Source organism: Schistocerca gregaria, chromosome 1 (genome assembly GCF_023897955.1).
Source record: "Schistocerca gregaria isolate iqSchGreg1 chromosome 1, iqSchGreg1.2, whole genome shotgun sequence".
Taxonomy (NCBI): Eukaryota; Metazoa; Arthropoda; class Insecta; order Orthoptera; family Acrididae; genus Schistocerca; species Schistocerca gregaria.
In genome coordinates, this window is record NC_064920.1 from 1,073,497,787 (window position 1) to 1,073,524,008 (window position 26,222).

The 26,222-nt window shown below is 40.1% G+C and overlaps 1 protein-coding gene across 1 annotated transcript in view; it reads right to left on the reverse strand.

Moving 5' to 3' along the window:
- The window catches only part of LOC126288932 (Down syndrome cell adhesion molecule-like protein Dscam2), a 412,211-nt gene that overhangs the window by 22,391 nt on the left and 363,598 nt on the right, over positions 1–26,222 (reverse strand). Inside the window, exons 30-31 of the mRNA XM_049984899.1 lie at positions 21,136–21,247; positions 6,090–6,230 (exon numbers count right to left, since the gene is read on the reverse strand). Of these exons, the coding sequence (XP_049840856.1) occupies positions 6,090–6,230; positions 21,136–21,247 (253 nt within the window). The remainder of the gene's footprint in view (positions 1–6,089; positions 6,231–21,135; positions 21,248–26,222) is intronic.

A 26,222-nucleotide genomic window follows, 5' to 3' on the forward strand; every position in this document is an offset into this window, starting at 1 on the left:
ACAGCAGAATTAGTGTAACACAAATATGCCATGTATTAAAACAATGACAGTGTCAACTCAATTTATTTGAGAAAGAGTTTCACACATACCTTACTATTCTGCAAGAACTCTCAACTGTGTGGTTAGACATTTACTGATCATAGATGTTCAACAGCAAACTATTGTAGCAGTATGTTTATGTTTGCCTGCAAGCTATTAATGAGGCTTATCATTAACCAGTAGTGAACTGGCCATATAACTGTGTAATACTGGGGGGTTGTTAACAGTGAAAGTAAAGAACTGTGAAATGCAACTGTGCAACTGTCAGCTACATCATTTACAGTAGTCAGTGTTGAACTTCCAACCCCATTTTTAAGAAATAAAATAGGTGAATTTGTTACTGGTCACTTTAAAACTGAGGTTTTTGGAGGATATGCTTCTACCTTCAGGCAAACAACTCTACTTTTGTCTTATAAAGTTGTTTACCTGATTTTGAAAGAATGTTCTCCAAAAATCTGTATCATCCTCCCAAAAGGCATTTGTTGTTATTAAAAAATCAGTCTTGGATTAACACATTCTACAGGTTCATGTAAAAACAATTATTTCAACAACAACAACAAAAAATGTTGTAGATGAAGTGCAATATTTGGCATCTACCTCAGCAAGGTCTCCCTAGTGAAAAGCCATGAAATCAACTGAGTTTGGAGGCATGGATAGAGGCTAACGAGAGTACATACTATGTTAAAAGTTACTGAACGTTCATGGAATCAGCTGGATTTGGAAGCATGGATAGGGGCTGTGCGTACATGAATAGACAATTTAAGGTAATTGTCTTTCAGTTGGTCTACTTTCACGTTTGAACCAATGAATTGAATTTGATGAAGTCTGATAAGGAGAGAGCTTGAATCCTGAGGCCAATCATAGTCAACTTAAAAAAAATAAATTAGCAGCAGAGGTGATAATAGTTGTTAATAGTGAATGAAGACAGCAAAAAGTTTGTTGATAATGTACTGTTTTACAACACATCATGCAGGCAATAAAAGCTATATCAAACTGAAAAGTGTGGAACTGTAGATCTCAAAAAGATCTACACAAACGTCTATGAGAGCTTATGCTTATCTTTTACCATTCACCTACAACCACCATTTTTGTGTTTCCATTGCACCTGATGCAGCAGATCTGAAAGACATCACAAAAGTGGTGAATATGGGTGAACCATGAAAGATAAATACATGTTATCAAGGAAGTTTTTGAGATCTGTATTTTAATATGACATCGAATTACCTACTACATACGCTACTGGAAAATGTGTTGCCGTATATAGCAGATTACCTGTAAATGGCTAAACAAACTTTCGTCAAACATACGCCACAACAATTCTCATTAATTTAGCCTTCAAGTAAATAAAAAATCAATAAATTCATGTCAGAGCTGTGATGCTACACATATGCAAAGACATTAAACGTATTACGCCTGACTTTCTGCAATGGGGTAGCAGAGAGGACAGTGCACACCATGAGCTGAGCTGCTTCAATACTTACTCATCAAAACAATACCACTGATACTAAAATGAAGAAGTTGGTGAAAGATAATTGAATATCTAAACAAATAGATGCTGTTACTAATCAATGGAGAACTTTCAGAGATGCTTACAAATGACACTCTGTTTATATAGGAATGTACAGCTATGTTTTGCTCATACAAACTGATCCCATTTTCAGACATAGTCTGTAGAATATTACCCTCTGTCAGTGTTCATACCTTTTCTCGAACATTTGCTAAATGAAATATCGTTAAGACTCCCTACACCTTAGCTACAAAGAATCAGGTGTCTATAAAAATTGTTGTTGCAGAACTTTGGTGATGAGATGTAGAGCATGTTTCGCAAAATGCTGAGCCACACAAATTTGTAACAAATGGATGAAAATGTTAAAAGTCTGCAGTAGAGACCTATAAAAGATGTGACAGTTGTTTTGCACATTTACTGTAACAAGTAATAACTGCCACTGTGGAAAGATCTTTCCAAAGACATAACTTTTGAGTAAGATGGCAGATTATCATTACCATGAACTGGCATTGGTGCACATACATCAAGATACTGCACATCAATGATGAATGCTGAGGAAATGTTGGCTATCTTCTGTAGGAAACACAAGAGAAACTTTCATTGGACCACAATTAATAATGACTATGATAAAATTACCACTATAATAAAAGTACATATGAGGTGAATCCAAAATTTTCAGGACTGGTGCTGCCATTTGGAAAGTAGGAGTACTAGTTCTGCAAGTTTCGCAGGAGAGCTTCTGTAAAGTTTGGAAAGTAGGAGACAAGGTACTGGCAGAAGTAAAGCTGTGAGTACCGGGCGTGAGTCGTGCTTGGGTAGCTCAGTTGGTAGAGCACTTGCCTGCGAAAGGCAAAAGTCCCGAGTTGGAGTCTCGGTCCGGCACACAGTTTTAATCTGCCAGGAAGTTGTCAGGAGTAGTAGATCTTTACACCACTAGCTGGTGAGAGCTGCATATCTGATGAGTCAGTGTGCAGAGTGGCATTCAGCTGGGAGGACGTGTTGCATGTCAACAGTGATTTCCATAATACTCTGTTTGGCGTGTGGTGATTTTACGGTGGATCCTCGAACAGAACAGCGCATGTGTATCAAATTCTGTGCGAATCTCAGGAAAAGTGCTACGGAAACACCTGCAATGATTCAACAAGTGTTTGGGGGACAGAACATGAGCCGTACATGTGTGTTTGAGTGGCATGCTTGGTCCAGGGCCGGCAGTACAGACGTCGAAGATGATGCTCACACTGGAAGGCCTGTTGACAGGCTTCAACAACTGGTTCATTTGGATTGACATCTTACCATTCAAGACCTTGTGGATGAAGTGGGTATTGGTTATGAGACATGCCAATGAATGTTGACAAATTTCGCATGCATCGTGTGACCACAAAATTTGTGCCAAGGATCTTGACTGCCGATCAGAATGCACAGCATATTGAAGTGTGCACGGACCTTCATCAGACCACATCTGATGATCCAACCTTCTTGTCACTGGTTATCACCGGCAACGAGGGCTGGATTTATAGTTATGACCTAGAGAAAAAGCAACAATCGTCCCAGTGGAAGAGCCCGGGCTCTCCAAGACCCAAAAAAGTGAAACAGGTGAAGAGCAAAGCGAAGAGCATGATCATCGTTCTCTTTGATACCAAGGGAATTGTGCACAAAAAGATTCATCCCACCCAACCAAACAGTGAATTCTGCATACTACTGTGTTATTTTGTGACCGTTCTCATCAGATTTGGCACCTTGCAACTTCACACTATTCCCAAAACTGAAACTAAAGTTGATAGGTCGTCAGTTTGACAGTGTAGAGAGTGTTCAAGAAGCATTGCTGGCAGTGATAAACACCCTCAAAGAACAGGACTTCCAGAAAACATTTAACCAGTGGCAGAAATGCTGGGACTGGTGTGTACATGTGGATGAGAACTACTTTGAGGGTGATGGTGACCATTAGTCCAAAGGTAAAGTTTTCAACAGATGGCAGCAACAGCCCTGAAAATTTTGGATAGCACCTCATACTTCTAATATCTATGTCTTACATGATGATGACTGTTAATAAAATTAATTTCTAATATGTAATATACAGTATATATACAGGGTGATGCAGCTGCCCTTACGTATGTGTTTAATGCAACTCAAAACACCTTCAAATACCACACAAATGATTTTCAAAATATCTCACTCACTATGCACTAACTATTTGTCCTACAGGAAAATTAACCTGGATTGTTTTGGTGGGAACTTACTGTAGGTAAATTTTTTACTGGGAGACATTTTCACTGGAGGCCATGGTTTTTGAGTTACTAAGGGAGAATGCACTTGAAGTCATTCTAATCCTAATGTGGGCCTCCCTACCCCCCCCCCCCCCCCCTCCTAAAAAAAATTGGTATTCACGCCTGACTGTGAAATAAAAACAAAATAATAACCACAGTAAAATCACTCTCTTTGAAAGTGCACATCTTTGCAATCAAAACCAGCTGCTGGGTAACATTCGATATTGTGTAGCTATACTACGTACATTTTAATGTACTTAGACCCTCACCAGTATGTAATCCACAACGTAGTTGAGATGTTAATGTTGAAGCCTGTCCCATTCCATGACAGCAGCCCTCATGAGGTCATCTAGAGTGTGAGGAGGGTTCCTGCAGTGGCTGCTAGCTTGAACTGGTCCCAGTCTTACTCAGCTGGGTTCTTTCAACCGTCATTGTAGGTAACTCCATTTCTTTGATACACTCCTCTTGGAGGAAGGTGTTCAAGAAATGGGAGGGGTGCGTTCATGCACCATTAACTTACAATATGAATCCATCACCAAAATGTTGACAGTTAGGTCAGAATGATCCTGTCCTGATACTGCATAGCAACGAGTGTTGTCTGACATATATAAATGATTGTGACATACGTAAATGATTGCATTCCGCAATGCAACTGGTCCACCTCCCTGCTGAATCTGTGGAAATGGATGTTTGACATTTGCATCAGTACCTAGCTCTCACTGCACCTTTCTACAATGACCATGATATATCTGTCAGACAAATCTTACACTGATCCACTTTCCATTCCAGATGTTCACTCACAAACCATCTTCATGCATTGCAGTGTTGGAGATTTGTACTGTTGTCTATACTAGATACCTAGAGGCCAAATCAACTGTGTTGTGATGGTTGTGTACTTTCTGTACAGTCCTTGCAGTTAGCTCTAACAAGAAGCGCACAGTTCTGTAGCATTCCCTTGAGGTACCTACAAACATACTTTCCATGTAGCACTCATCACCCTGAGTTGTTGGCAAGACTAATCTTCCATGTTGTTATGTCTCACAGCAGTGTTGAAACTTTAAATAACAACACAATGGTGTACAGCAATTTGATGGGAAACTTCCTATGCTGACACTGCGCAACCATGGGCACTCAGTCTAAACTTGAAATGATCATTAGTGTTGTGTTAACAGGCTGAACAGTGTACAGAAGCTTCAATAGACACACATCATGCTTTATTGAACTGTACTGAAAACTACACAGGTGTCTGTGTGCAATGATTTTCTGTGGTCAAAAGAGTATTGAGAAAGAGGGCGGGTTCCAAGCTATGAAAGTCATGATGGTGATGCAATTTTTTGTGCTGTTCATAACTGAGCTTGGAATCATAGATACTGCTTGGAATGTACACACAAATGACAAGATAATGCCAGTCTTTAATAATTTTGACAGACTCAGAAAATATCAGTGCTGATATGAAGTGAACTCTAATTTTCATCGTCTGGTTTAGAAGTCTGAAAAGCCATTAATGAAGCATTGTATTGAATGTCTCTATAAACTGCTTGGTAAATTGCTCAAGTGTTGACTGTGGAATTTAGAGTGGATGTGATGGGCACAATGCCATTAATTGGTTACATTATACATTGGACACAGTGTGCATTTTAATTCAGTTTCTCACTCCATGTTATCGGTACTTCCCTGCTCTTCCTATTTATTGCCTGACTGGCTGTCTAGGTGGTGTCTATAATCTTCAGGTACAGCATCTCATGATGGCAGACAACTGTCTCATTGAAATAATGTGCTGTTTCATCATCATCATCATCATCATCTAATGTTATCCATGAAAACCTTGCAAGTAGTTATTGGGCCACAAAAGTCTCTATTAAGTCAATGATTGACAGTTGAGAGAGCTCAACTGAAGAAACATACTATCATTCAATCATCATTTGTTCTACAAATGTCAACGTATCCATAATCGTCAGTCTACTGTATTCCAATACTGCCCATGATGAAGCTGTTTTGATCACTTTAAGGCAATGCTTTACTAACTTCTTTGGAACCTAAACCTGATACACCACACTACATTTTCTTGTCCCATGTAAGTAATGTAACATGTAATAGTTTTGTTTTTGTTTTTCCCTGGAATGTTAATAATGATTTGCTTATCAAGTGAAAGAATGCCTATATATGGTTATAAGTGAACTAAAGTTAGTCTTAACAAAATTTTGGGTTATTTTCATCAAAATTTCTTCAGTAAAACATGGTACCTATTTGGATGTGCTCCATAGATATTTCATACATACCTAGCAAGCAGCCTGTCGAGTTGGCTGATGTCAAGATCACACTCAGCCTCGCTCAACTCTCGACTGTCAGAGAATCTGGAGGGAGGCTGTAGATGGTACAGAGAGGAGCTGCCGTCATCCTCAGCAGAATATGACTCTACACTGTTGGTTAACAAAAGTGATTCTAATAATTGTCTGCATCAAAATATGATATGAAGTACAAATTTATACAATCTGAAGTATTTTAAAATGTTGATCCCTGACATTAATTTTAAGGGAGTAAAATTAACCTCCTACACTTAAGTGCACAATACCTTTTTTGTACATCACAGCACATGCTCATAATCAAACAGAAGGTAATAGTTTTTATGTCATCAATAACTCTTTCTTCAATATTTTTGGTTTTACATCAAATTAAAAAAAAATATACATAATATTTTGTATTCTAAACTGGCTTTTCTGCTTTAAAGCAAGAAATTCTGTAGCACTGCTTAACTGTGGCTAGTTTTGTATCTATACCAGTGTAATGGTCTCTGGGCACACAGTCATTCTATACTAATCTCATATTTCATGTAATTGCTTGATACTAAGCAAAGGCACAAGAAGAGCTGAATGAAGCAGAAGAAAATTTTTGAGTCTACAGAAAGGAAAGACTGAAAGTTAAGGCAATAGTTTCCACACAAAATAAAAATGTAAATGATATCGAGCAAACAAAATACTTACAAATGAAAAATGAAAATAGGAAACACTTATATCTTGTGTCCAACACTAAGATCAGTGACAGCGTAGTCATAAGAACAACTGAGCTTACAAATGGCATAAAAAAAAAAAAAAGAGAATAGAATGTTATTGGAATTCAAAGCCTACTTTGATACGTTATGCTGTTGGCCTGTAAAGATTCAGATGACAGTATGTTTGAATCTGTGAAGTATTAACAAAGGAAATCTGAGCTGACATGAAGTAAATGAAAATAAAATAGATACAATGAATATGAGTAATTTTTTTGGACCTGATTGAAATATTCTTTGAGCCTCAATATCAATGCATGCAGACTCATTCATAACATCTGGCAAGATAATGACATATTCAGTGATCAGGAGTAATGCAGCACTATTCCAGTTTAAGAAATGCATCTGGAAGAAGTTTGTGAGTTACAGAGGTATAACAGTTTTTATCTTATAGATTAAATATCTGTAATTTTATGTTAGAGAACAGATTGAGGAAATTTGTGGCACAAAAACTGAAAGAAGAGCACACATACGTAGGTTAAAATGGGTAGAAGATAGATTATACCTATTCAAAGAATGCTTCATGATGTGCTAAAGTACTGGGAGAGAAAAAAACTAATTTCAAGTCAGAAGGCATATGACCACCAACCACATGGCCAAATATGGAATGTTTAAGATGCAAGGAACACCACATGAGCTGCAAATAAATGTAGAGAAAAAGATCAAGTTGGTTTGAAATGAAGAGTGGAAAGTACCAAGTATACTACACGCATGCGTGTGTGACCTCTGCATACTAGCATGACCAGAGAGGTAAGTTATTCAATATACACTCCTGGAAATTGAAATAAGAACACCGTAAATTCATTGTCCCAGGAAGGGGAAACTTTATTGACACATTCCTGGGGTCAGATACATCACATGATCACACTGACAGAACCACAGGCACATAGACACAGGCAACAGAGCATGCACAATGTCGGCACTAGTACAGTGTATATCCACCTTTCGCAGCAATGCAGGCTGCTATTCTCCCATGGAGACGATCATAGAGATGCTGGATGTAGTCCTGTGGAACGGCTTGCCATGCCATTTCCACCTGGCGCCTCAGTTGGACCAGCGTTCGCGCTGGCCGAGCAGACCGCGTGAGACGACGCTTCATGCAGTCCCAAACATGCTCAATGGGGACAGATCCGGAGATCTCGCTGGTCAGGGTAGTTGACTTACACCTTCTAGAGCACGTTGGGTGGCACGGGATACATGCGGACGTGCATTGTCCTGTTGGAACAGCAAGTTCCCTTGCCGGTCTAGGAATGGTAGAACGATGGGTTCGATGACGGTTTGGATGTAACGTGCACTATTCAGTGTCCCCTCGACGATCACCAGAGGTGTACGGCCAGTGTAGGAGATCGCTCCCCACACCATGATGCCGGGTGTTGGCCCTGTGTGCCTCGATCGTATGCAGTCCTGATTGTGGCACTCACCTGCACGGCGCCAAACACGCATACGACCATCATTGGCACCAAGGCAGAAGCGACTCTCATCGCTGAAGACGACACGTCTCCATTCGTCCCTCCATTCACGCCTGTCGCGACACCACTGGAGGCGGGCTGCACAATGTTGGGGCGTGAGCGGAAGACGGTCTAACGGTGTGCGGGACCGTAGCCCAGCTTCATGGAGACGGTTGCGAATGGTCCTCGCCGATACCCCAGGAGCAACAGTGTCCCTAATTTGCTGGGAAGTGGCGGTGCGGTCCCCTACGGCACTGCGTAGGATCCTACGGTCTTGGCGTGCATCCGTGCGTCGCTGCGGTCCGGTCCCAGATCGACGGGCACGTGCACCTTCCGCCGACCACTGGCGACAACATCGATGTACTGTGGAGACCTCACGCCCCACGTGTTGAGCAATTTGGCGGTACGTCCACCCGGCCTCACGCATGCCCACTATACGCCCTCGCTCAAAGTCCGTCAGCTGCACATACGGTTCACGTCCACGCTGTCGCGGCATGCTACCAGTGTTAAAGTCTGCGATGGAGCTCCGTATGCCACGGCAAACTGGCTGACACTGACGGCGGCGGTGTACAAATGCTGCGCAGCTAGCGCCATTCAACGGCCAACACCTCGGTTCCTGGTGTGTCCGCTGTGCCGTGCGTGTGATCATTGCTTGTACAGCCCTCTCGCAGTGTCCGGAGCAAGTATGGTAGGTCTGACACACCGGTGTCAATGTGTTCTTTTTTCCATTTCCAGGAGTGTATAATAGTCTTCTGAAGTTTCAGCAGCACAAGTAATAGTGGCTGGCATTCACAAAGAATTACCCTCCACTGCTCATGGCAGTTCTTTATGAGACATTCAGAATTCATAAAAATAACTGAGAACAGATTTGTCATACCAAAAATTGTATAGTTTGCCAAAGATTCAGAAATTTGATACTCCACAAAGACTGGCTGTACAAATTACACATATTTTGCCTACCCTACACCTACCGTATTTACTCGAATCTAAGCTGCACCTGAAAAATGAGACTCGAAATCAAGGAAAAAAAATTTTCCCGAATCTAAGCCACACCTGAAATCTGTGACTCGAAATTCAACAGGAGAGAAAAGTTTTAGGCCACACCTCCAAATCGAAACAAAGTTGGTCCATTGTAATATGAGACACAATTTAGGTCAAATGAATGACCATACAGCTACAGTAGTTTGGTTCGAGTCATAAGGTTAGCAATTACGCTTTACCAGGTAGCCATTGCTATGCGTCAGGCACTCCATCTGTATTTATATGGGCACCCTTCCTTTTTCACATGCTTCGTCTGGTTTGAACTGATTGCTTATTTTTCTTTGATCTGATAAGTGCCGTTCTCTTTGTTAAAGGTGTTTCCATCATTCTAAGCTGAAACTGCATTATTTTAACGTGTTATGCATTGTTTGTCACATTCTGATAAAGAGTGTTTATGGCCTGTCGCTGATCGCGGTATGGCTTGCTTTTTTTGTACGCTACCGCCGCTTACAATTAAAAAAAAAAAAGAGAGAAGAAGAGAGGAATCGTCTCATTAGCGAAACAATGGCAATTGTTTTGTTGTTACCTAAACTGCTGTTTTCTTTGATAATGATCAACAAGAACTAAATAATAGATGGCGACGAATGATAGAAGATGTTCTGAACGAGAGTTTAGTGAAAATTTTTCTCCATTTGAAAACCTTTGCACGCGCCTCTTTAGTACATTACATTCTGCACGGAAATTAGAGTCATTTTAGATTTAAAAATCTAGTCAAATGCCGTGCTTCATTTCTGACTGTCTCATTATTAGGCATAAGAATAATGCGAATATAAACATGACATGATATGTATATTCTTCCGCATTTGCTGTTGCCTCTCTCTAGTTTCGTAGTTTATTAGGCAGACAGGACTGAAATGAGATAGCAGCAAACACGGAAGAATACATGGCAAAATGTTTATATTTGTATTATTCTTATGGTGAAGAGAATAGGCCTACTGCATGTGATTCATAAAAGTTCCTATTAGCAACCATCTCTTCTCACAGGTAGGAAAAAATTCTGAATGTAGAGTTGGCCATATTGACAAACATTGCAAACAGTCTTGCCAGTCGGATTTTCGTAGTACATTGAAATGCTGCTACATTCGAAGTTGAACAATACAGAATTTGTATTTACTTCGTTTGATAATGTATGAAAATGCAGTGGTCAAAACTTTGTTAAGAGAAAAAAAGCTCGTTTTCGACCTTTTTTTAATTTATTTACTGATGCCGAGGTTTTGGCGCCAGTATTCATTTTAGTGCCTGCAAAGCATGCCTGTGTAGCGTTATTTGTGGTGGTACCTACCAACAATTTTCAGAACTTCCGCCATACTTTGCACTCGATTCTAAGCCGCAGGCGGTTTATTGGATTACAAAAACGAGAAAAAGTGTGGCTTAGATTCGAGTAAATACGGTAACTACTCAGTTATTACACAATGAATTTTCACTCTGCAGCAAATGTACACTGCTTTGAAACTTCCTGAAACACCAATGTAGAGTGAAAATTCATTCTGGATACAATCCATTGACTGTGGCTAGGCCATTTTCTCCTGAAATATACACACATCAAAAACGGTTTTGCATCATGCCGGTTCCCAGAACTCCTGAAGATAGATGTTGACTGTGGATATTATCTCAGATGCAGTCCCTTTGACTGTTCAGAGATGTCACTAAACCTACCCAAAGATGTAAACAACTATGCATGAGCAGCGCCTATTTGATGGAGGGGGTCCAACAGCTGATCAGTTCCAGTCATTCCACCAGGAAGGATGGTCATGGCTCGTCTTGTCTGTAGTTCAACCATGCCTAGATAGTCAATACCACAGTTTGATCACATCCACACTGTTACTTCATGCCAGGAAGGGCCCTCAACAAGGGAATTCCAGGCATCTTGGAGTGAACCAAAGTGATGTTGTTTGGACATGGAAGAGATATAGAAAGACAGAAACTGTTAATGACATGCACTGCTCAGGCTGCCCAAGTGCTACTATTGCAGAGGATGATTGCTACCTACGGAGATAAGACAACTGGAGGCTTGGTAGATGAAACAAATTATGAAGAGTATGACAAGAACTGGGGACAGCAGTGCAGAAGTTTCATAATCAACAAGAGAAGAAGAAAAAATATGTAGAGCAGAGTATGAAAACAATAGAGATGTAAATGATAACCATGAAGGCACCAATTAGTTTCAGCTCTCTCCCGCCTTGGAGCTAATACTGAGAGGCAAAACATGCCACTCCAAAATACAAATAACAAAAGATGTAACACAGAAATGAAAGATGATCACAAAAATAAAGATTTAGTCTGTTGTTGTTGTGGGCTTCAGCCCAGAGACTAGTTTGATGTAGCTCTCCATGCTACTCTATCCTGTGCAAGCTTCTTCATCTCCAAGTACCTACTGCAACCTACATTTTTCTGAATCTGCTTCGTATATTCATCTCTTGGTCGCCCTTTACAATTTTTACCCTCCACACTGCCCTCCAATTCTAAATTGGTGATCCCTTGATGCCTCAGAAAATGTCCTATCAACCGATCCCTTCTTCAAGTCAAGCTGTGCCACAAATTCCTCTTCTTCCCAATTCTATTCAGTACCACCTCATTAGTTATATGATCTACCCATCTAATCTTTGGCATTCTTCTATAGCACCACATTTTGAAAGCTTCTTGTCTAAACTATTTATCATCCATGTTTCACTTCCATACAGGGCTACACTCCATACAAATACTTTCAGAAACGACATCCTGACACTTAAATATACATTTGATGTAAACGAATTTCTCCTCTTTAGAAACGCTTTCCTTGCCATTGCCAGTCCACATTTTATATCCTCTCTAGCTTGACCACCATCAGTTATTTTTCTCCCCGAATAGCAAAACTCATTTACTACCCTAACTGTCTCGTTTCCTAATCTAATTCCCTCAGCATCACCCGATTTAATTCCAATACATTCCATTATCTTCGTTTTGCTTTTGTTATTGTTCATCTTATATCCTCCTTTCAAGACACTGTCCATTCTGTTCAACTATTCTTCCAGGTAGAATTAGTCTATCATATGTCAACAGAATAAGTGACACAATACAGAGGCTAAGGTCAGTAACAATACCAATGGTGGTAGTATGGTAGTACAGTCAAGCCAGTTAAATACAATGTTGTGGTTGATGAAGCGATTATGACTAATCGGGAAAAAGATGACCGTCGAGGAGAATCAAAAAATGTGATTCTAGAAGAATTAAGACCCTATAATGCTGAGTCACTGAGTGATCTTGCAATATCATTTGAAGCAGTCACAGATGAGCTTGCAGAAAATGAAAATAATGGTGAGCCCATTATTGTGCATTTTCACATTTTATTGGCTTTTGACAGTGGTCATCACCCTCTGTTGTGAAGTATGTTTCCCCACAACCAGTATTCCTTGTCATATAAGAAATCAGGTGTCAAATGCAAACCTCTATACTGCAGTACAGTACAGAGTTTCACTGCTAGTACATCAAACATCACTTTCACAACTGTGCACGTGGAACCCCTCACAAGCTGCCTTCACATCCCGAGGTTATGTTCTGATGCATCCCCCCTGCTCAGTCTAAGGCACCATTTTGAACACTTCAGCAGGCTATAGCTCCAGCAAGTGGTAATCAAGCAGAATCCTGGCGTCTTGACCCTGCATCAGGCAGTGCAGCATGCGAGCATCTATTCCACCCAACCTGTGTGCTTTTTTCATCCCTCAGGCAATGCTGCCCCATAGACCCAGTTTGAGCAATCAAGAGTTTTTCATGATATAATGGCCATTCCTACTGTGCCAGTCATATCACCCACGTCATCTGCATTCAGTCATTTGTTCACCTGTCATCCATACCTACCAAACTGCTGCGATATGTGATGTCCCGAAGCCCCCCCCCCCCCCCCCCCCTTCTTCCCCCTTTCCCACAACTGCTGAGACATTGGGCACCGCACCACTGTTGCATGCCATCCTCACTCCATCAAGTGTACTTCCCTCGTCTAGCACATGGTTTCGTGCCCTGGTGCTGCCATAGGTCAGCCCCCCTGTCTGTTTCCTTAAGCTGCCTCCTCCCAACAAGGATAGCCCTCTTACATGGTTCATCTTGGTGGGCCCTATTCTGCATGCCAGCAGCATTACCAGTGATGCTTTGTATGCCTCATTGGACACCTATTTTTCAACCTCTTCAGATCCCTCCTATATTGTTACTGAGTCATTTCCAAGTTTCTTAGAAGTGCTATATTTGGTGTGTCTTTTCCTGAGAAATTGGTACATGACGGAAAATTTCTGATTTCATTTTCACAATCAGTGAATGTACTTCAGTGAATAAACATACTTTCAAATCATGGCAAGACATAAAGTTCAAATTTGTTGCCTTGTGTAATCAAAAAACATGAATAATCAAGCTATTTTCAAACGTGTATTTGGAATGATGTCTGCTGGATAGGTTATAGCAGCAATGTTGATGTCCAAAGTCTGTGTGCACTCAAGCACAGCTAGGTGCACCATCTTCTACAATCTGTCTGGCTCAATGTCCGCTGCCATGCCACTGCTCTCCGTGTGTAAGTGTGACACATGTGCTTTCTTTCTTTTAGCAGCTGCCTTCATCTGTTTGATTGTGATTCATTTGCTGAATCTTCATCTTCTTGTCCTAATTTTGCATGTTATGACATTTATGCACTTGAATTGTTGTCAATTTCAGTATTTTTGACAAAATCTGGAAAAGTGTCAGCTACCTTTTCATAGACTACCTATTCAACGTATACAAAGTCGTTCCGTGGTGCATAATCCTAAACCACTTATACAATTCATTGCTAATTAAATGAGATCTTTCAGAAACCAATGCACTCATACATGCTAGCACAAAGCTATTGTCTCGAAATAAATGTGAGAAAATGTGTATGCTGTCAGCAAGTATTTGTTTGTTTTCTTCGTTCACATTTTCACTAGTATCTGGAACATCTTCAATATTCTGAACTTCACATTCTGCTGGCAAAGTTGTAAAAAGGTTGTTGATTCTCTGTCATTTCAAAAGTTCACTTAAACACATACATCAATAGTGATATGAAACATTTCGATCCAGTTATGTTCACTTCCCAAAGAGCTCTCAATATGGATTTCCCATATTCATGAACAACACTGATGGTTTAGATGAACAGCAGACTGCTTTGACCACTTGACAGTCAACCTTGCTCTGCCAGCCACATAGAATGACTGGTACTCAAGCTGCAGCATGAAAACACAAAAATGTTAATAACTCACACATTGTTAACTTTGGACCCATACTGTATTAATAAAAATGTTTGCAGATGATCTTTTGATGTATAGCATTGAAAATACAATTCCCTGTCGTTAACTTTACCTTAATTTTTTTCATAAACTAGGGAGCTTATAGCAAAATGCCAAAACCTGTGTCTCTTTACTTTCAGTATAAAACATTCTTGCGAAACTTGATCAATATTGGTGACTCTCATGTGAAACCGTCCCCTTGTTAGTGTTCTTATAAGAGCAATAAGGGGACCATACCCTAACTATGAAAAACACCCCATGCCAAAAATCATCACCTCCTCCTTATTTCACTGTTAGCACTACACATGATGGTCGACAATGTGCTCCAGGTAGTCACCAATGCAAATCCTTCCGTCAGCTTTACACACCATAAAGCATGATTAATCGCTCCATATCACTAGTTTCCAGTCATGCAGTATCATGTGGCATCATTCTTTACACCACATTATTATTGCTAATCACTGCCTATGGAAAATTGTGGCTTGTGAGGAGTTACTCAACCATTGTACCCTGTTCTTTTTAAGTTCCTATGCATTGTCATTGTGCTAGCTGGGGCGCTGGTAACAGTCTGGAAGCCACAAGCGATTCCTTTGGCTGATTTCATGCTATTTTTACAGCCATCCTTTGCAATGCACAAAGGTATCTGTCCTTCAGCACATGAGGTCTACCTGGTCTTGGTTTGGCTTTGGTTGTTTCTTTGAATTTCTGTTTCACAATCACACACCAACAATTGACATGGGCAGCTTTAGAATAGTTGAAATGTTCCTGTCAGATATGTTACTGAGGTGACACCCAATGACTAATCCATGTTTAAAGTCACTGAATTCTTCTGAGTGAACCATTCCACTGTTACTGTTTCTCAACTGACAAGACAATACTCCCCACTACTTTTTATAATGCCCGGTCAATCTCTTGTCACACTGAGCAGTCTGTTACACATTACATCTGAATAATTTTGATCAGATAGTGTAAGTTCATGGGCACCCCTGAAACTGAGTCTTGCCCAGAAAATCTCGTATGTTGCTTCAGTGTCTGCATCCATAGACTCAATTTTCTTGCAACAAATACTTTACTTGCATTTACAATTAGCCTATCCTTTTGATACATCCTTAAATTTTCCCCAAAATCTTACTGATTCAGTTATAGACAAACCAATAGGATTTTTCTTTGGATTTTACACAGATGCTTCTGGGTCTCCTGCAGCTATCATTATCTGGACTGAAAGAGAGTTGCCTAACTAAGGAGAGTTGCCTAATATACAAAACCCTTGTGTGCACCTCACATGTGACAGCTACCTGTACAGTAGCCTCTAACATGTTGAGCACGCTTTATTCATTTAGGGGGACTCTAAGAAGTCACCGTCTAATTCATCACAGAACCTTCCCTGTCAACTGAGAACCAGAGGACGATTATCAGTTCTGGGGATAATGCTGAGATTGTAAGCTTTGTCAAAATTTTGTAAGCAAGACCATTTGCTGGAATGATCCAAGCATGATCTCTGAGCTCAGGCAAAGGACATCAATTGTCCCAATGCACACCACAGTCTGCCGTGGGTTGCAACCTGTTCTCTTCTTGGCTGCCGGAACAGCTTCTTCAGCATGTCAAATGACGTACCCAGGCATACCCACTGAGTGCACCAGGTGTTCCTTCCCAACCCTTGCTGCCATTTCCGTAAGTCAGAACTTTCCTAACTTTTCCTCATGATGACACCCTTCTAATACAAACAATTTCCCAAGACACTATTTTACTAATATCAATAAAAGGTATTCTATTTTAACAAACAATATTTTAAAGAAATATTAGATTTTATATTTCAATCCTAAGTGCAGTATATTTATACATTAAACACCGTTTCATAGATACAGAATTTGTCAACACTATTATGAATTCAATGACTCATGTGGGCTTGATGAGGATTACAAATCTACGTTACATTGAATTGAATTGAATTGAATTTTATTTTATCCTGTAAGATTACATTGTGTACAGTAAATGTACAGGTAATATAGGACATGTCAAAGTGTTAACATTTCTTATCACATATTTTTCTACACCTTTAGCTTACATTTTTACATTACTGATAATGAGTAACAATATATACAAATTTAATGCCTACGTATTCTGCAACACTGTAAAACTCTTTTTCAATGAGATAGTCTTTAAGTTTTTTTGGAAAGTCATTGTGAAGTACACTATCTTTCAGGGTTTTGGGCAGACTTCTTAGTAGTCTGATACCAAAGTACTGGGGTCCTTTTTCTAGCATTGCCAGTCGGTAGGGTATGATTCGTACTTCATTCTTCTTTCTTGTATTGTGGGTGTGTACACTAGCATTTGTAATCCATCCCTCACTACCTTTTGTGATGTACATTATTGTTTTGTATATATACAATGATCAAAAAGTTAAGATATTTAAATTCTTGAAACAGTTTCTGCACGTTTCAGAGGTCTTTCTTCTTAAAATGGTCCTAATTGCTTTTTTTGTAATGTGAACACTCGTTTTGTCTCTTGTTTGTTTGAGTTTCCCCACACAGTCACTCCATACTATAAGTATGGTTCGAAAAGTCCATGATACACTGTACACAGAAGGTTCTTGTCTGAATACTGTGATAGCTGCATCATTAAGAATATGACAGAGCTCAGTTTCTTACAGACATTATTAATATGTTTATCCATTTCAGTTCATTATCCACAAGAATACCTAAGAGTCTAGTAGATTCCTTAGCTTGGCAGTAGGATAAATTCACACACATTTCCTCTTCTAACGTTCTCAAACTTCCACATGTAACTGTTTTATATAAATCATAATAGAAAGTGCACTTCAACATGAATGTTGCAGAAAACTGCAGCAAATAATGAATGCTCTTTTACTTAGGTGAGGGTAATCTTGCTGAATATAAATCTAGACATTCCATAATCTGATTCTTCAGTTTCATATGAATATTATAGAAGACTGCAGCAAAACAATGAGTGTTCTTTTACTTAGGTGAGGGTAATCATGCTCAATATAATATCTGATTCTTGGTACTCAAGTTTTAAAGTGCAGTTGTTCTTCATATATATCAGATCTTCCTCTTTAACAAGTTGAATTTCAGAAGTACTGGAAAGCATGAATGAAATAATTTCTTATCCAGTTGTACCAGTTTATATCTAGTGTTGTGAAATATCCGCCCATCTCTTCTTCAATTGCAGTTTAGTAGTCAGTTATATTTTGTTGCTATGTGCACATTCATATGTCAATGGAAACATTTCAAAATTGCTTTCTTCTAATTCTCTCAACCAAACCTCAACTTTATCTATTAAGGCTACAGTGTTGTCTGTGATGGTTAGAGCATTTGCAATCTTACTGATTAGATTAGCATTTGTATTACTGAGTATTTGAAGGGCTGACATGTTGCCAAGTTTGTTTCAACTATGTTGCAGAAGTCCTCTACTATGTCTCAACTCTCCTCATGTGATTTCCATGTTTTTGCAGCCCTAAAGAAAAACCCTTATGGCCATCAATTTGCTTTTGATGAAGAGATGCTTACCTAGATACAATCATGGATCCATAGCCAACTGCAGATATCTTTCCACGAAGGCCTTGATCATAATGTCTAACAGTGGGATAAATGTATTAACAATATGGTGATTACTTTTGAAATCACTGAAACTATGTAGTTTCAGAGACCTTTACAAGTCTCACACATCTGTGATGTATATATGCAGACTGAAGCAACAAATGAAAATTTGTACTAAAGCCAGGATTCGAATCTAAGTTTTCTGCTCATTAGGCAAATATGCTAACTACATTGTTTGAGTTTAGGGAGAATACTAAGTGCACTAAAGTGTAAATGGGAATGTGGACTGAGGCATGTTAGGTTAGTCCATGGAGTTGTACACATCAACTGTGCCAGGGTGTCATAGTGGTTAGCACATCTATCTAGTGACCAGAAGGCCCAAGTTTGAATCCTGGCCTTGGTACAAATTTTCATTTGTTGCTTCAGTCTGCATACATACTTTTGAAATAAGAATTTACTTAATTTTTTTCCATCTGTCTCATTTTCATTTGAGTGCCCCTTACAATTTATCTTTTTAACAATCTTTTCCGAAACTGATTTGAAATTCTTTCTAATGGTTTTTTCCTGTAAGCATTCCTCTATGTAGAAATTGGTGTATAATAATCAGTTTTTTGTGTTCTTTTTATGGAATCTGTCATGGAAGGGTGCCATATGTGCATATACCAACACAGTTCTTTTGTGACAAATTAATTGTCTTGATTTATCCATTTCTTACTTCAAAAATGTCTTTGACTTTGGTAACCAAGGTAATTTTGTTGCAACAGAGATACTGCTCAATTGTATTTCTTTCATCAATGAAATGAATGAAAGAAAGAAATGAGCTGAACTAGATAATTTACATCGGTAGAGTGTAGTGCCATATTTGTAAGTTACACACACAAAATATCAGTATTCAATATGTCAATCAGTCACTTAATATGTCATCTTTGGTTACAAAGAATAAAGAGAAAGATGAAAGTTCCTAGAATATTAAAACTGTGAGCTGGACCGAGATTCAAAATCTGGACCTTTGTCTTCCATGGGCAAGTGCTCTACCAGCTGAGCTACCCAGGCACGACTCACTACCAGTCCTCACAGCTTTACTTCTGCCAGTACCTCATCTCCTGCCTTCCAAGGCATAGGTTCTCAGTTTGAGTGTCAGGCCATCCCACAGTTTTAATCTGCCAAGAAGTTTCATATCAGCACACACTGCTGTAGAGTGAGAATTCATTCTGAAGAGAAAGTGTTTTGTATTACTCTATCATAAGTTTTTCATTTCTATTACATTCTGAATTTACTAGTCTCTACACTCTTGATGCCACTATTCAACACCTCCAGGGTGTAAGGACACCCAGTTTGGAAAGCTCCTTCCTAAGGAGTACCGTTATTCACCATATATTGGAACTACTGATGATTAACAGACCCCCATCCTTTTCTGTTTGCTTCACCTTAATGTAGGCTGCAATCTTTTCTTTGATTAGTAAAGACATGATTGTAACATTCTGAGATCTCCCTGTTCCTGTCTCTTCAGCACAAGGTGTATAGACCTACCACTGACATACCAATCACACTTAAGTGGACAAGTGGCCATAGATCCTATATTTCCTTCAGAGGGACAGCATCTGCAGGACAATACAGAAATCAAATTACTTTTGATAAATCTGGTGCTGATGGCCTTGCAACAGTGGTAACAACAGTTCCCATCAGATCACCAAAGATAAGCACTGTCTGGCGAGGCTAGCACTTGGGTAGGTGACCTTCCGGGTCTACTGAGCTCTGTTGGCAAGTGGGGTGCACTCATACCTTGCGACCAACTGTGACCATTTGTGTATCCTGTGATGCGTATCATATGATATTGATACAGCAAATGGTTGCTACCGTTGAGCCTTCTGAGACCTGTTCAGATGAAGTTAAGTATTTTGGTATTTCCGGTATATACCTGCAATAGCCATCCAAACACACCCATTCACAGCAGCTTCCAATTGTGTAGTCTGGGTGATGTCCAGCTGTTTATGAACATCACCTAACTCATCCCATGCTTGAGAACAGTGAACACTGTGGGGAATCACTAAGCGACGTTTCTGGATTGTGTTGTATCTATGCTTTGAGGGAATCATCTTACTACAATTTTAAACTCCTCTTGATGTTTTTCTGCACTTGTGACTTAAAATTTAGGTTGTTTTGAAAATTTGCCTTATGCAAATGCTATTTATTTCTTTTTATCCACCCACACGTTTTGGCACCTGTGTGTCATCTTTTAAGGGTAAAATTTTATTTCTGTAATGTATAATCTAAAGTCTATAATCAATTTTCTTTTGCAGACATAAAGATTATAATATGTGGGCTTTGTATGGTTTGTTTCAATTGCTCACCTAAAAATTACACTGCTAGTGAAGCTGCATTATTATAGGTGGGTTTTTGAATCCTTTTTTGATCACTTCTGACAGCATGTCATCTGCAAAGTAGTCACAGAGAAACTTATTTGTGTATTTCTGAAGTACTATTTTCTGGGTAGTGATTATGTGTGTTACTGTACTTGCAATTCCCATCCTATTGCGTACCTCTGGTGGATATCTCTTTCTACTGTTATTGAGTATACTGTTTCCACACAGCTATTTATAAATTTTTCTCACACCTTCACTTCACACATGTGGAAAATACATGAAATTAATAAGTGAAATTAATTTAGGTTGAAATATGTATTTAAAATTAAATTTTTAATGCTCTAATATGAATTCACCTATGATGCAGCTGTTAGTATAAACTGGCATGTGTAATATATTTTGAAAATTTGTCTGTAGTGCCTCTGAGACCAATACAAAATCAACTACTACTGCTCTGTTGTACTATTCAAAGACTTTACTTCACTTTTCTTGATATTCTGGTATTAAACAGGTGCTACTGCATAAGTTGATTGGGTCTACCTTGTGAGACATGATAGATTCTGACTTAAGACAAGGCATAGCGAGTTTTCAGAAACAAACCTTGACTACCTGGCATGTGGCTGCATTCCTCTCTTGCCACTATGCACAGGCTGAGGCCTTCTTCTTTGTGGAAGGGGAGAAGTCTCATTCGACTCTGTACTTGAATCAAGATGGTATAGTTCTGGAACAAGAATGATACGTCATTTTAAATTACTGCACTATTCTATTTTCAGTTCATAGTGACAAACACTGTCAACTACTCGACAAATGAAATAATTTACCACTGTACTAGCTATTCAATATTCATTTATTCAGTATCATGTTCTGTAAGCTCTATCATGGAAGAGAAACTCGGTGATGTGGAACAAGTCAGGGTAGACATATATAAAGAAAAGCAGTTGTTGACAACTATTACTGCTCACTGTAATAATAATTAACCACCAAAAATATACTACAGACTCTTTATTCTAACACACATTAAATGAACACAGTAAAATTAACAGACATGCTGCCATTTTTGAAGAAAGTGTTATTTTCTTCATTATAAATAAGTACCACAGTTAGCATAATGTTCATGTAGCCACAGTGATATTTCTCGAACAATAGCAGCTGCTATCTGTTACACTTTTACAAGAATATCCAGTCAGTAGTTACAAACAGTATTAAAGAGTAAATGAACTGTGGAGTCAGAGTAAGAACTCTTAAGACCTTTGATAAGGCCTCTGCAAAAATATGCTGTTGTCTTCTGTAACAACAGTGATACTACTCTTCTTTCCTGAATAAAGAGTGGAGAAGGGGATTGGGGTGGGAGAGGGGATGGGGATGGGAGAGGGGATAATGTTCTTTTGTTCTATGACATTCAGTAAGTTACAGTGACCCTCTGTTGCGCTAAATTGTGAGCACCTTGGAGAGCACAGCATTAGTTTTCTTGGTATGGGCTTATTAAATCCAGTTTTCCTGAGAAAGGACTGGTAAGTGCCAGCTGTCCTCTGTAACCAAAAGCTCTGGGCCTGCTTCAACAACCACTGTGCACATGGCAACAGAACATCTTGTGTTGCACAGAACAGGGACATTAGTTTAAATACCGGGATTGAAAGGGCAATAAAAAAAATAAAAAAATAAATAATAAAAAAACACCCTCAAACTCAAGATTTACTGTGTGCTGATGGGATGCATGGCTGTTGAGGCAGAAGTCATTAACGAGCAACCTCTGGGGAATCTGCTGCCTCTCAGTTGTATAAGGCTTACTTAGGCAAATGGGGCTCTATCTGGGTTGACGCATATTTCCATAGCTATTCCTGGAATCAAGAAGAAACCCTCAAACTTATCCTTTTTCACTCCAAGTGGAATGGATGCACTGATGATAGGTATCAACACCCAACTTAATTAGAGGGCTCATGTTGCCAGTCCTCCTGATACAGGGAATAATGCAAAGACTTTTGATTCCAGTAACAGAACACATGCTGCTCGTCAGAATGTCATTTTAATTGAAACTTCCTGGCAGATTAAAACTGTGTGCCCGACCGAGACTCGAACTCGGGACCTTTGCCTTTCGCGGGCAAGTGCTCTACCAACTGAGCTACCGAAGCACGACTCACGCCCGGTACTCACAGCTTTACTTCTGCCAGTACCTCGTCTCCTACCTTCCAAACTTTACAGAAGCTCTCCTGCGAGACATGCAGAACTAGCACTCCTGAAAGAAAGGATATTGCGGAGACATGGCTTAGCCACAGCCTGGGGGATGTTTCCAGAATGAGATTTTCACTCTGCAGCGGAGTGTGCGCCGATATGAAACTTCCTGGCAGATTAAAACTGTGTGCCCGACCGAGACTCGAACTCGGGACCTTTGCCTTTCGCGAGCAAGTGCTCTACCAACTGAGCTACCGAAGCACGACTCACGCCTGGTACTCACAGCTTTACTTCTGCCAGTACCTCGTCTCTTACCTTCCAAACTTTACAGAAGCTCTCCTGTGAGACATGCAGAACTAGCACTCCTGAAAGAAAGGATATTGCGGAGACATGGCTTAGCCACAGCCTGGGAGATGTTTCCAGAATGAGATTTTCACTCTGCAGCGGAGTGTGCGCTGATATGAAACTTCCTGTCAGATTAAAACTGTGTGCCCGACCGAGACTCGAACTTGGGACAGTTTTAATCTGCCAGGAAGTTTCATATCAGCGCACACTCCGCTGCAGAGTGAAAATCTCATTCTGGAAACATCCCCCAGGCTGTGGCTAAGCCATGTCTCCGCAATATCCTTTCTTTCAGGAGTGCTAGTTCTGCATGTCTCGCAGGAGAGCTTCTGTAAAGTTTGGAAGGTAGGAGACGAGGTACTGGCAGAAGTAAAGCTGTGAGTACCGCGCGTGAGTCGTGCTTCGGTAGCTCAGTTGGTAGAGCACTTGCCCGCGAAAGGCAAAGGTCCCGAGTTCGAGTCTCGGTCGGGCACACAGTTTTAATCTGCCAGGAAGTTTCATATCAGCACACACTCCGCTGCAGAGTGAAAATCTCATTCTGTGATTTTAATTGTTAAAAGGAAGGAGAGCAACACTGAAAAAGTTTCACTTTCTGCATTTAGAGGGCATAAATAGCACTTTAAAATCTGTCAACAACTGAGACATGGGATGCTACTGGTTGAAACTTCTACCTCCCAACAAGCAACAAACTTCCAGAAAGCTGAATACCTCAGGGAATATGCAATTGAAAGCAACAATACACCTCGAACTATGTCAAAGGTACTGTGTTGTGCCAAGATCTTGTGTATAGCCCCAAAGAAGAACTGAAATATGACTAAGCTCAAAAAGGTATCGATGTCCAAATTTAATGTAAAGGGTGGATAGCGGTCTGGTTGAATTAAACTCTTTTATCCCTACTTTCAATAGCATGAAACTTCCAGAGCGTATCAACACAGGTTTCCTTCACTTAAATGTGCAGCTTTATGTTCTCAACCCAGTGCGCAGTTTTAAATGCCAGTGCTTTGGGCACACTGCTGTGGAATGTAAGGGAGCAGCCACATGTGACAAATGTGATAAGGCCACCATGAAGGAGTCACTTGTTCATCTCCTTCAAAGTGTATATATTGCTCTGTAAATCACCCTACCTAGAGTATCTGCCTTGAGGAAAGGAAGATACAGGAATTCAAAACAACAAAGCACATCCCACATGAGGAGGCCAAAAACGGCTATAAAGCCATGCAACCTCCCACATTCAGTATTTATTTCAAAATAGCTCTTAAAAAGCCTATTCCAACATCCAATGCCTTTATGCAAATGGAGGTCAGCAATACCACCTGTGTTTTTCAGTCCACTTGCAAAGCCGCAGTTATTTCAGAGCCCATACCACCGTGTGAGAATGACAGAAAGAGCCATGCTTGCCAATGACATGGAGCTCCCAGTGCCTCCAAAAGGCAGAATTCAATAAACAGACCAGCACCGCCATTACCACTGCTGTGGTCATTCCTAAGAAGTTTCTTCCTAATGCCGGTTCCCAGAACTCCTGAGGATAGACGCTGACTGTGGATATTGTATCACAGACACAGCCCTTTGACTGTTCAGAGATGTCACTAAACACACCCAAAGATGTAATCAACCATGCATGAGCAATGTCTATTAGATGAGGGGTCCAACAGCCGATCAGTTCCAGTCGTTCCCCCAGGAAGGAGGTATACGGCCCGTGTTGTCTGTAGTTCAACCATGCCTAGATGGTCAATACCGTGGTTTGGTCACACCCGGATTGCTACTTTGTGCCAGGAAGGGCTCTCAACAAAGAAAGTGTCCAGGCATCTCGGAGTCAACCAAAGTAATGGTGTTTGAACATGGAGGAAAGCTCGAGAGACAGGAACTGTCAATGACATGCCTCGCTAAGGCCGCCCAAGGGCTACTACTGCAGTGGATGACCACTACCTATGGATTATGGCTTGGAGGAACCCTGACAGCAATGCCACCATGTTGAACAATGCTTTGCATGCAGCCACAGAACATCATGTTATGACTCAAACTGTTTGCAATAGGCTGCATGTTGCACAACTTCACTCCTGACATCCATGGCGAGGTCCATCTTTGCAACCACATCATGCAGCGCAGTACAGATGGGCCCAACAACATGCCAAATGGACTACTCAGAACTGTCATCACATTCTCTTCACTGATGAGTGTTGCATATGCCTTCAACCAGACAATCATTTGGGGTGTGTTTGGAGGTAACTTGGTCAGGCTGACCACCTTAGACTCACTGTCCAGCGAGTGAATCGCCATTGAGGAGTGGGACAGTCTGGACCAACAGTGCCTTGATGAACTTGTGGATAGTATGTCACGACGAATACAGGAATGCATCAAGGCAAGAGGATGTGCTACAGCGTATCAGAGGTACCAGTGTGTACAGCAATCTGGAAAACCACCTCTGAAGGTCTCACTGTATGGTGGTACAATATGCAATGTGTGGTTTCCATGAGTAATAAAAATGGCAGAAATGATGTTTATGTTGATCTCTATTCCAGTTTATTGTACAGGTTCCAGAACTCTCAGAAGCAAGGTGATGCAAAACTTTTTTGATGTGTGTATATGCTTCTGAATGTACCTACAAAATTACATCACTGTATATCACATAGTTCAGCAGATATGAAGGAAAGAGGAGATGGACTGAGATAATGGGACGAGGGCATGGACTAATAGAAGAGAAATAAATACATACCAGAACAATGCAGGGTTCTCATCTTGTACTGCGTAAGACCTTCTATATGTCACAAATGGAGTACGTCATAAATCTGTGAACTGTTCATTTGAATGATCTAATCACCTCCCTCACTTTTTGTCTTTGAAAGCAATAACATAAGCTGATAGTTCCCACACTTGTAACCTCTCTAATGAGAAAAATGTCACAAAATAAATGAATGAAGTTACACATAAGTACCTCATTTCTTCTGTCTTATGTGAGGCCAGATGTAATGTGTCTTACTGAAAATCTAAATAATTAATAAATATTCTACTAAAAGCAAAAAATCACACTCTTAATTTAATGTTTTGGAGGAAATAACATCTTCAAATTCTTTTTTTAAGTGTTTAATGACTTTTCCAGCAGGATTGGACCATATATCAGAAATGGATATCAGAAAACTTTGCTCTCTTCTGTCACTGAACCAAACAAATAATGCTTCATCCGGTGT